The following is a 12,158-nucleotide window of genomic DNA, read 5'->3' as shown; positions in this document are numbered from 1 at the left end:
TTGTGAGGAGAAGGGAACAGTTGGTGCAAGAACACCATGTGTATTTTTCTAATACCGTTTGAGAATTATATACTTGAACAGATTTTTGCTTTCATTTCCAGAGAACATACCATTATCAACTGAAGAAGCCTTGGCCTATACCTTAGAGCCCTTTTAATAAATGTTTGTTGAGCATACTTAAAAGCAGATGGTAATGAAATTTTAAGAACTCACAGAAATCATATTAGCAAAATATAAACTCTATTCTCCATTTTATGGTAAACTTAAACACACAGTTATAGGTAAAGAAAGCAAGTTAAATACTGCTTTAAGTAAACTTGTCCTTTTACACCTTGGTGTGCAACAGACTTCAGCAAATTTTATAAGTGACTGTGCCAGGCATTTAAAGACCCTGGGTTTACCCAGACCAACTTTTCGGTAATTTCATCCACTGGATCCTAAAAAACCTGCAGGATCCTTAATTCAGACAAATAGGACAATAATTCTGAAAACAATTTAAAGATAAGGACTAAGAAATAAACCATTTAATTTTGAACTGTACTATTCTCAAAATTACAAATGAGCTTTAATTAGATACACTTGAGCCCTTACATGTGCTTCAATTTGTCAATACCAAAACAGGAGATTCATGTTTAATTTGAGCCAAAGGTTCCTACTAGCTGTTTTTAAGTCAAATTCTTTCTCTTCTACCCACTTTCCTTCAACCTGATTTAATCCCATCTGTCCCATTCTTCACCATAGATAAATTTTCACTACTGAAGTTACTTTGGACCACTACTTCAAACTGAAAAAAGCCAACAGAACAGGAGAATATACCAACTAACAAGGCAAACAAAGGTGAACAAAGTCTCTCAGAGGAGCTTAAGAGACTTAAGCTCTCTCAAGCTAAGAGACTCGATCAAGAAAAAGGAAAACAGTCCCTGAAAAGTGTTTGAGGCAGAATCGTGGACACTGCTGAAATCCCAGAAATTTTAAAAACTATTTTTAAGAAACAGTCCTGCCTCTCTAAATTAACCCGTTTGGCCTGTGTCTTCCTTAAAAGGCCCCCATGTGGTAATTCCATTGGTAGGTCTAACTATTCTTATTGTATTGAAGAAGGTCCACGTCCTCCCTCACAGTTACTGAATTTCTTGGTAAAGAAAAGTCTAGTCTTTTTAATTCCTGCCTTTCCCCAGTTTTCAATTTATTCACTTTTTAAAGTGTGAGCTTTTCCTCCAGTTCAAAGTTTAACTAGTCCTGGTCCAGTTTGGAAGTGGTGATTAAGTGCCATGGGAGTCAGATACCTAGGTCTGAATTCCACCTGTGCCACTCAATAATTGGGTTACTTTAAGCAAGACTCAGCCTCTCTATGCCTCTTGTCTCACCTGGAAACTGGAGATAATAGTGTCTCCCATGGGGTGACTGTGAAATTATGCATGTGAAGCAATTATGGCACTGCCTGCCACCCAAGGGAAGTGCCCAATAACACATCTATTATCACCTTAGTGCCAAGTTCTTCCTGCACCCTACTGAAACCTTAACCTCAGATCAAGGAAAAATTAAAGAGGAAATATTATTTATGCAAAAACCCCTTTAAGTAAATGTGTTCAGCCAGGAGAGAGGAAATTCCCAGGGGGGAGAAAAGTGCTTTTAGTTCACAGAGGGTTCCTTTTCTCATGAAGCTTCTTAAGTAATTCATCCTGAATAAAAATAAATATGAAGAAAAATAATGTATTTGGCTTTCAACTCTTTCTGGTAATCCTAAAGACAGACAGGGTTTGTCTACAGAAATTCAAGTTAACAAGAAAGATTTCAAAATGGCCTAAGTTATTTTTAATGCAGAAAGACCGATGTGAGTTGTGTATTTACCTTTTACATGCTGCTTCCACAATCCCAAGAGCTTTTTCACATCTTAAAAGACAAGCTGGTTTTTGGTTAACATTCACTCAGGAGATGGAGAGACCTGTACTAATTTTCCTTTAAAAGTAATCGTATTTGTCTAATCTAAGATCAATGTCATCCCTCACACACAAAAGTACTTCATTTTTCCAAGACATCTTTGAAAAGAGTAACGGATGGCTTCTTCCACCGACTGGAGAAAGCACCTAAGGTTCTTCTTACTGACCTGTTCATCAACACCTCCTCTGCAGAGAGGACCAAAACCAGTATCATAGTACCACATCACACCTGAAGTTGCTTTGACAAAAGATCAGAATTCACTTTGACTTTTTGTTTGAATTTTTCCGGACTACAATGATTTAATATGAATCGGAGTTATAGACATGAAATTGATTCTAAATTTTACTCCATTTTCCTTTTTCATAGTCTTCAAGTATGCTAACCGATGTCTGATTACAAAGGTGGAAAGGAGTTAAACTATCAAACATAACTAGAAAGTTCACATTTAAAAGAGAAAGCAATATAAATGCCATACGCACTTCTAAGGAATGTTAAATTACGGAGTAAAGAAAAGAAAAATACTAAAAATAATGGAGGGCTCCAGGCTATAATTCTTGAATTTGGGAAAACTAAAGCTCATCAGCATCGTATTTCCTTTTGTCATACAGATGACTATAGTTACAGATTACTCTCGAAAAGCACCTAAATTCAAAGCGTACTTCTTCACACCAGTGGCAACCAGGAGAATACAATCCCAGTCATTACTGGGGAAAGTTCAGGACAAACAGCTTTAAACAAGCACAACTAATGCATTGTCCATAACTTAAAACCTTACTTTAGATCTTCGGGATCAGTCTAAAACATTAGGTTTAAGAGCATAAACATATTTACTGTACTTATTAAGTTACACACTTCCTTAAACCAAATATTTTTCCCGAAGACTCTAATCACACCAAAAATGGAAATATAAATATCTACTCCTTTAAAAGTCCATACAAAGTATGAACAGAAACTTATTTTCACTTTTATAACAATTTACAGAACTTTATAGGAAAGCAATATGAAACACAAGTGTCTCACCCTTGAGCTTGCCCAAGAAGCGACATGCTAAGATATCGAGGCAAATTCTCAAACAGAAAAGGAAAACTATATAAAGCACCCAAGGGAGAAATAATATCCTAAAGTCAAATATTTAGTAACAGCCTAAAATCTACAGGAATTCTAATCTACATTCGCAACTCTTACCCTTGACAGCACAAAACAGAATATCTTGCCTTACACATTTTGGAATTGCAATTCTGAAACGCTAAATCCAAAGACAAAGCCGCTCAGGGGAAAAAATAACAATTGCGCAACAGATCAACAGCTCCAACTTGTCCCTTGGCCCCGGCGCGGCAAGGTTTGCACGCTATAAAGCAGGAAAGGGCCAACCCAGGGCTGCCGTGACGGCCAACCGGCCACGGTCACGGAGGCCAAGGCCACGCACACGGCGTGCGCCACCGGGCGGAAACTGAGAAGCACCCGGCGCGGCCGACTCCGACCGCAGAGTTCTCTGCTCCGCGCGTTGCGAGGAGACGACCCATGGCCTTCCAGCCCTAACCTTTACGGATGCGCAAGGCCGGCTTCCGCCGCCGCACGTCGGGGCATCCGAGCGCACTGGGCACTTAGGGACCTCCTCCATCTCCCCCTGGGGGCTAGGCTTTCTTGCCAAGCTGCCTAAGAGGGTGATCCGACGGATGAACTGATGACTTCGCAAAGAATCACCCTTAGACGGCCCAGCGGGGCGAGCGAGCCGTGCTGCAGCCCGCGCAGGTCGTGGGGCCAGGGGCGGCGGTGGCAGAGGAGGGGCCTCCGGGTCCCAGCCCGAAGGAGACCTGAGCTCCCCCGGGAGCGGCCCCGTGACTAGGCACATTTTTGCTGTCTCCGAGGCGGGGTAGCCGCGCGGCCCCGGAAGGGCCGGACCGCGCCGGCTCAGACCGCCGGTGTCCGCCCCCTCCTGCCCCGCAGCCTCCGGAGCCGTTCGAACTCGGGGTCCAGCTGGGCCACCCGCGTCCCAATCGGGCGGCCCGGGACGCCGCTAGAGACTCCTGTTCACCCCATGCACGCAGGCGTAGCCCCCAACCAACCACCCAGTCGCGCTCCGGGGTTGCGGCCAAGCTGTCGGTGGGACCACCGGCCGCGCCCCCACGCCCCGGACGGCCCCTGGAGTCCCGCTCCCTGTCCCCGCCCCGCCCCGGCGCAAGCGCAGCGGCCCCAGTGTGCAGCTGCGGCAGCCTTGGCTTCGGCCACAGACAGCAATAGCCGGCTGCGGCTGTCCGTCCCGGGCCGCGGCTCCCTCGCGCCCCTGTCCCCGTCCTGGTACCACAGTGGGACCTCGAGGGCTGGGCAGCACCTGCTGGGACGGTAGTCCCGGCGGCGGTAGCTCCGAGTCCATCATGCTGTACTGGGGACCGTGCTCTGGGGCTCCCCGACGGCGACCCTGTCCCGGCTGGCGAGGCGCGGCGCGGACCCGGAGGCACTGACGACGGCGGAGGTGGCTAACCCGCCTTCTCCGCGACAGGGCCGGAGTCGCCTGTCGGGCTCTCGCCCCGCCACGCCTTCCGCCCTTCCCCACCCGCACCGAAGGCGGGGCGAGAGCCCGGGCCTTCCCTTCCCCGGCTAGCCTGCCGGCAGAGCTTCCGAAAATCCCCCACCCCCGTCCGGGCTGACGCAAGAAGCTCGCGGCCCGGGGGTGGACAGGGCCGCGAGCGGGGGGTCCCTGTGGGCGGCCGCGGGCGGGCGGGGCACCCGGAGGATGGCTGCGTCAGCTCCACGGGTTCTGCGCTCAATTTACCCTCCCTGCAAATAAAACCAGCGCTCTCCGCCTGCGAGATCAAGAGTTATTTGCCGAAGGTCGCTCGACTTCGGGCGCTTTGAGACAGTTTAAACAGTTGGAACAAACACGCTTGGAGACAAGGCAAAGGCCCTGGTATCGGAGCTGCGCCTCCCTGATTTGGAGTTACAGAACCTTGCCCCGCTTTATCTCACCCCACCGCCAGAGCGTGGCGCCAGCCGGGAGGCGGTGGCTAAATGCTTGGACCCGGCCGTGCGCATCGCCAACTGTCCTCTCGCCCTCGGTCCCCTCCCGGGCTGGGACCAGTGGGACTTTCCCAGGGGAAGTGTGGACTAAGCTGGGAGCTCGTGCTGGTAGTCACCCTGAACGCCCTCCACTTAGTCCCACGCACTTGCAGTCTCACTACGCTCAGGACGCCAAGGGCAAACGAAGTCTTTTGGTCGGAGAGTAGTCACTACTGCCCACTATAAGCTTTCTTTTCCCAACAAAGCGCACACACTACACCACAGATGGCGTCCTTTACCACTGTGCAGTACTACAACATCCCATAGTCTTCACAAGTTTCTTTTCACGTATTCACGATATAATTAAAAAAAAACAAAACAGTTTATAAAGTAGTTTGTACAGTATGGATGCATTTTGCAAAAACGTCTAGGAAAAAAAATTGAAAGTTGTCCACCAAATATTAATAGTTGTAGGATAATGAATGATTTTTATCTTTGTTACTGTTTTGTCTACAATGAGTATGTTTTACGTTTTACATTAAAAGCAATTACTTAAAAATTAATCATTGCCCACAGAAAACTTCAAGTTTTTGAAAACAAATATTGTGAAATCGTATGAGACTTAAAAAGAATATATATTTTTTTTTCTCAAGCATTAACAATATTTCTAATTCTTTAAGAAGCCTGGTTTTCAGTTTTTAGCTTCTTGGAATTATGCAAAACCAGGCGAAGTAGTGCCAGCTGCGGTTTTACTATTTCATTCAAAAACCACACACCCACCCACACACACACCTGACTATAGCAGATCAACACCCAAAGAACTTTCTTTTGGTTGCATAATTTGACACTCCCAGGATTTATCTGTAAATTTATATGTTCAAATATTCCTTGAGGTAAGTGAAGCATAAGATAATCGCTTGTAATTGAAGCAAGCGTCTTCAACTTGAATTAAACCCTTTCAGCTCTTATGTGAAAAGCCTGCACGATGATCTGCACACCAAAAACAAGCTTAGGAGAAATTATTTACAATGAACCGTACGTGAAACACAAAGAGACATAATGAAATGACATTTCAGCGTCAAAGAAGGGCAAAAGTATATTGTTAACAATTCAAATTACTTATTAAAATTACTACATTTAAGAAGGTAGACAATGAGTCCAGGAGGTAAGCGATACCAAAGTTACATGTGATATGGCTGCTGCCCTCAAGGGGTTTATATAAAGTGTTTGGTATTTCCTCATTAAGCAACAAATTTCCATTGAGTTTAGACTGAATGAAAAAACCTTTTACAAAACTGCAATTGCTGGGACTATATTATTTCAGGCACCTGCAGAGTACATATTTTCAAAGGGAGTAGAACAGTATGATAAGAGTATGAACATGTTTAAGAAAAATAAACATTAAGGAAAAGCCGTTTGGTATTGAATGGTGGTTCAGCACAAGAAAAGGGAACCCCAGTCTCAGATTACCCGTGTAAAGCGGGTTCCCAGTCTTTGCAGACATTGAAATGAGATTGTCTTTATGTGAGAACTTAGGTCTTGCTCTCTGAACTTACTTATTGTACTGTGGGGGCACGGATATTATACATTGAAACCCTCAAGAGGAACAGGAAAGATGATGCCGGTTTTTCTCCCCTGTCCTGGTGCCATGAGAGTCCTTTTTACTGCCAGGCTCTCTTAGCCACTATTTTATTTCTCTCCTCTGCCCTGCCCCGCCACCCGCCCAATTGATTTCACATTCTACTAATCCTTGTACATTTCAATTGATGTCTGAATTCTTCGCTGACTTTGGAAAGACAACCCTCTATATATGCTTGAAATGTGTCAGAATTTTAATACTTTGCTCTAGAGTTCTCATAAAAAATAAGCATTATCAAGTAAGATTTCTGAGCACAAAGATTTGGGATAATGGTAAAGCAATGACCCATTTATTTCACCATCTTCTCAGTGATCTAAGCTGCCAAGTTTGCAAGACCCAAGAAAGTACCTACTGTTTCAAAATCCTTCATCAACTTGAAGTTTCTTTACTCTTCTTTTCACTTCTCCTTAATTGAACTATGTTTTTGAGCCAGAAAATATCCAGAATCTCTTGGAATTATAGTTGAAATTCTAAATTTGTCCAGCTTATAGTTGGAGCATATGAGGTAGCTAGTTTTTAAAGATGGTACCCAATGAAACCCCCGCCCCCCATATTGATGTAGTCCTCCGACACTGAATCAAGGCTGGCCCTGTGACTTGCTTTAACTTATAGAAGGAGGCTGGAAGTGACACAATGTCACTAAGCCTTAAAAAGATCTGACCACTTTTAATTTTATACTCTTAGAAGTTAGCCATCATATAAGAAGTCTGATTATCTTCAAGGGAAGAGAAGTTATGGGGAGAAACCCTGGGGGATGAGACTCTTAAGTGGAGAGAGAGGCTATGTGAGTGAAGAAACCATCTTGGACCTTCCAGCTCACCCAGTGAAACCCCTGAGGACTCCAGCCCCACCTGTTATCTGTCGGCAACTATATATGAAGATGCTTAGCAAAACCAGCAGAAGCCTGCCTGGTTGAGCCTAGCATAAAGAATTGTGAGAACTTATAATAAACTGTTTTTAGCTGCTAAGTTTTGGTATGGCTTGTTTCACAGCAATAGATAACCAGAACAACACATATTGAATATCAAGGGCAAGGTTTTTCCCAGTTGCTTTTTGTTTGTTAATCATCATTGCGAGCACATATAGGGATGGTACTTTGCAATTTAATAGTCTCAAACTCTCAGAAGCAATTGACCACCCTGTGAATGAGGAAGGTATCTTTCCTATAATATATGATTGTTGCTACATAACTAAGTAAATCATCTCATCAGAGCATACATCAATATCATACCATTAGATAGGCGATGGTGAGATATTCTCCTTATTGAAATACACTTAAGGAACACAGACATTTCAACAATTAAGTAAGTGGAAGTATAAATGCATACAGAGATTCTGGACCTGACATGACCTCTTTCATATCAGTTATGTAAGATACTTTCTGAATATCTGCTGAGGGAATTTGAACTTCAGGAGCAGTGTGCTCAGAGGATAAACTGAACTCCGGTATAGCAGAGTTCCAGATAATTGGTGTATTAATTTCAAAACACACCCATAATCTTGGTTCCTTGGTGTGCACACCTCACTGTCTAAACTACTGATACAAAGAGCTGTAAATCTCGAAAGCCAGTTTTAACTCATAGTTTCCTGCTCGTAATAGAAATAGTTCTCTGCAAGAACTACAATGCAGAGAAAAACCCAGAAGTTTAAAAGAGTGCTTTTGAATTATATGTGTTGATACCTATATAAATATATATGCATAGGAAAAAAAGACTGACCATATATCATCAAAAATATTAAACATAATTATTCTGATTAGTGATTTTATTTTTCTCATTTCACCTATCTGCATTTTTCTAAATAAACATATACTACTTTTATATTAAAAAACAAAAAAGGTGTGTGTGGGGGTGTAGGAGGGTATGGGAGGAACATTGGCTTTTCTCCCAAGCTACTGGGTCCACTTCATTTTCAAACTGAATTTTAACCACAAGCTTTGGAGATCTCTCCATTCTATATTTACTAGAGTGGAGCCTGGAGAATTTGACCACATCTTTAAGTGTGGTTGTGGTAAGGGTCTAAAAATCCCTTTGTCCTTTCAATCTACTGCTATATTTGCAAAATGTCACTTAGTAGAATAGGAGTCCCCAGACAAAGATGGAATTTTACAGGTACATTGAATAGAGTCTAACAGCTGCAGCTTTGGAGTAATATGCAAAGTTGTCCATACATAACATTCCTGTATGGGGAAAATAAACAGGGTGCAGAAAAACACATACCTAGAGTTATGATTGCAAGGTCGGTTACCAAATATTAATAACGGGCATTGAATATCATATAATTTTCACTTTCCTCTTTGTACTTTTCTGCACTGCTCCAATTTTTACAGTAAGCATTTTTAGAATTAAAGGAAAAAATCAATTAAATTCTTTTCATTTTGGATAAACAAAAAGCAAAATTTAGTGATGGAAGAGCAGACATCTTCATGGACAGGCTTTGTAGACAAAGCCTTTAACACTCTCGAGGATGGAATGTGAAAAAGGGAAGTAAGATTTGCCAAGATATTTGTGTTTTGGCATTTGCTATACTGTGTACTCTCATTTGGGCTTTCGAGTAATATTAGAATTAAAAGAACTCTTAGAGCTATTTTGGCTCAAAGATGGCAAGTAAGTTTTACTATGATTGCCAACTCCAGTTGATTGGTAATGGTTTGCCTACAATGCTCTGCTGAGAAAAATTCAGAAGGAGATTCCTAATTTGGTAGGAAGTTTTCAGTAATTGATTAACAATGTCTGCCACAAACACAGAATGATAGGAGTGGTGGCACGTATCAGGGTATCAGGTGTTTCCTTCCCTGACCTAGTCCCACTCCCTACTTTTACATTTAAGAAAACTAAGGAGTGAAGTTGTTACCAATAATTACAGAACGAGCTGTTGGCAAGGCCAGGAATGAAATAATATTTCCTGATTCCTGGAATTATGTTCTTCCCATGCAACAAATTGAGTTGGACTTTTGAAGGCAAATCTAGTACTGGGCCAGACCTAAAGGGTCTGATGTAAATTTTATTTACATGTCAGTGCCTTATTTTGGGAAAATATTAATAACCCAATTTATTAATGATAATAATTATTTCATGTATTTTATAAAAATTCCCTACAAATCATGAAGATGTGATTAAGCCCAATATTATAAACCAGAAAGCTACAAAACGATTAAGCGAGTTGCTCAAAGCTTAAGAAAATTGTTATCTGAAACTGGCTGGTTCTAAAACCCAGGCTCAGTCCACTATAGGTCAGGTCTCTGTAGAGTCCCTTGGCTGTGCTGTATTTACTGAGAGTACTCACAGCAAATCTCCCTGAAGATTACGTTTTTCCATATTCTGTTTAATTAATTCCCCATGGACAGAATGATAAAGTATTTTTCACTAGAGAGAAAACTTGCAAACAAATATGAGAACTGGATTCTACATTCAAGAACCTCAAAGCAAAGAGTAGGGAGAAACTAAATGGGCTGTTTGCAACCTCAGCCTCTCTACCTAAAAAAAATATATGGTAGGGTTTTTATCTTTCTATTTTACTGAAGAAGTCTAACAAAGTATAAAATGTACTGACAAGATTGTAAGCTATATAATCCTTGTACTTTTTCCAATAATTAAAGTCCTCTGGTTGCCTACTTCTAAAAAGCCTAAGATACAGATAACTTTAATGCCAGTTTAGAGCTATCTCTCCCTATAAAATTCAGGTACCTATGAATCGTATTTTCTTTCTTCTAATGGAAGATAAAATATTTCGGTCTTTGGGGTTCATAAACTGTCAAAAGTTTGTGAAAGGCACTTGTCAAAAGACACTTGTCTTATTATTTATTTATTTATTCTTTTAGGCGAGGCAACCCTTGGTTGACCTCACAGATTGCAAGGACCTTGTCAGCTTACAATTCCTTATTTTTCATTTTTTTCATCTACAGTACCTGGTCTTCCTAGGTGGTCTCCCATCTAAGTACTAACCAGGCCATGCTTAGCTTTCAAGATCAGATGGGATTGGGTTTGTCCAGTGTGGCATGGCTGTATCACTTGTCTTTTTTAAAATTGAGTATTGACTATGGGCCATGCACTTTATATGGATTATTTTATTTAATCCTCTCAGAAAAGCAATGACGTAAGTATACTATAACTCCGTTCGAAGTGAGAAAACTGAGACTTGGAGAGGCTAGCTAATCTTATCTACGGTCAAGCAGTTAATAATAGTAAGTAGCTGAGCAGGTCACTCTATCTCTAAAGTTCCTAAGCATGAAGATTTGCTGCCTCCCATGGATGTTTAAAAAAAAAATGGCAAGGGTTAGTTAGGGAATTCAGGTAGAAATGTTTTACCTAAATTATCCAGGCAATTTATTCACTTGAAAAACAACAGGTGATGAGGGGTACCATGCTTGGAGAGGATCAAGATGAATTAAACATGGATTCTACTCTCAAAGTTCTTTCATTCCAGTAATAAAACATCACAATTGCCCATATCCCGGAAGTGGTGAATGCCATAGAAGAAGCGGGCAGTTGATATACCTAATCTAATAGCAGAGGGTCAGGGTTGTCTCTTCATTTTTATGAAAAATAGCCTTATTGAGGTATAACTGGCATACAATAAATGGCTCATATTTAAAGTATACAATTTGATAAATGTTGATATATATGTGAGAAGCCATCGGCACAATCAAGATGTCCATTGCTCTCGAAAGTTTGCTTGTGCCTCTCCCTGTCCCCCATTCCATTCCCAGGCAACCACTGGTCTGCTTTCTGTAACTATAAATTAGTTTGCATGTTCTAAAATATTATAAATGGACTCATACAGTATGTACTCTTTTTTTTTTTTAATTTGGCTTCTTTCACTCTGCATAATTGAGATTCATATATTTGGTTGCATGTATCAACAGTTAATTCCTTTTTATTGTTAAATATTCATTGTCTGGGTATACCACAATTTGTTTATTCATTCACATATTGATAGATGGTTTGTTCCCATTTTTTAGCTTTTACAAATGAAACTGCTGAATGTTGATGCACAAGTCTTTGTACAGATATACATTTCGCTTCTCTTGGGTAAATATCTAGGAGTGAAATGACTGAGTCATATGGTAGGACTATGTTTAACTTTATAAGAATCTGCAAGACTTTTTCCTAGTGGTTGTACCATTTACGTTCCCAGTAGCAATCTATCAGAGTCTCAGTTCCTCCATATCCTTGCCAAGACTACTTGGTATAGTCATCCCACCAAAAAAAATCTACATACATATAGATATATGCCACTGTAATTTTAATTTTAATTTTAATTTTAATTTCCCTGATGACTACAGATGTTGACTATGTTTTCATGGCACAGTGGTTTTAATGCATAATGTAGTGTTTTCTATATATTGATTGAGAGGAAAAGCTACATCCCTACAATATGCTTCATTGTTATAAACTTTGCTGTTAGATAATCAAATATGAGGTATGGTAAGAAAATATCATTAACTGTTGATTTAGAAGTCATTAAAATTCCAGAAAATATAAAATATGCACCTTAATGCATATTTGAGTTCTTAAAAAAAGAAACTACACAGTACTAAGCTTTTACTTTCAACTGCTGCTTCAGAATTTCTTCTACACATCCT

General features: G+C 41.1%; 1 protein-coding gene across 5 annotated transcripts in view; it reads right to left on the bottom strand.

Moving 5' to 3' along the window:
* The window catches only part of NFE2L2 (nuclear factor, erythroid 2 like 2), an 83,184-nt gene that overhangs the window by 25,156 nt on the left and 45,870 nt on the right, over window positions 1–12,158 (bottom strand). The window contains exon 1 of one of the 5 annotated variants that reach the window (XM_011356966.2): window positions 4,271–4,482. The exons of 1 other annotated variant lie outside the window; for it this stretch is intronic. In XM_011356966.2, coding sequence (XP_011355268.1) covers window positions 4,271–4,315 — 45 coding nt within the window. In that variant the 5' untranslated portion in view covers window positions 4,316–4,482. Of the gene's footprint in view, window positions 1–3,123; window positions 3,832–4,270; window positions 4,483–12,158 lie in introns of those variants that run through there. 3 more of the 5 variants (XM_011356976.2, XM_023529200.1, XM_011356955.2) reach the window with 3 other exon arrangements.

The sequence above is a fragment of the Pteropus vampyrus genome, unplaced genomic scaffold (genome assembly GCF_000151845.1).
Source record: "Pteropus vampyrus isolate Shadow unplaced genomic scaffold, Pvam_2.0 Scaffold2, whole genome shotgun sequence".
Classification (NCBI taxonomy): Eukaryota; Metazoa; Chordata; class Mammalia; order Chiroptera; family Pteropodidae; genus Pteropus; species Pteropus vampyrus.
This window is presented reverse-complemented; position numbering and strand designations above follow the sequence as displayed.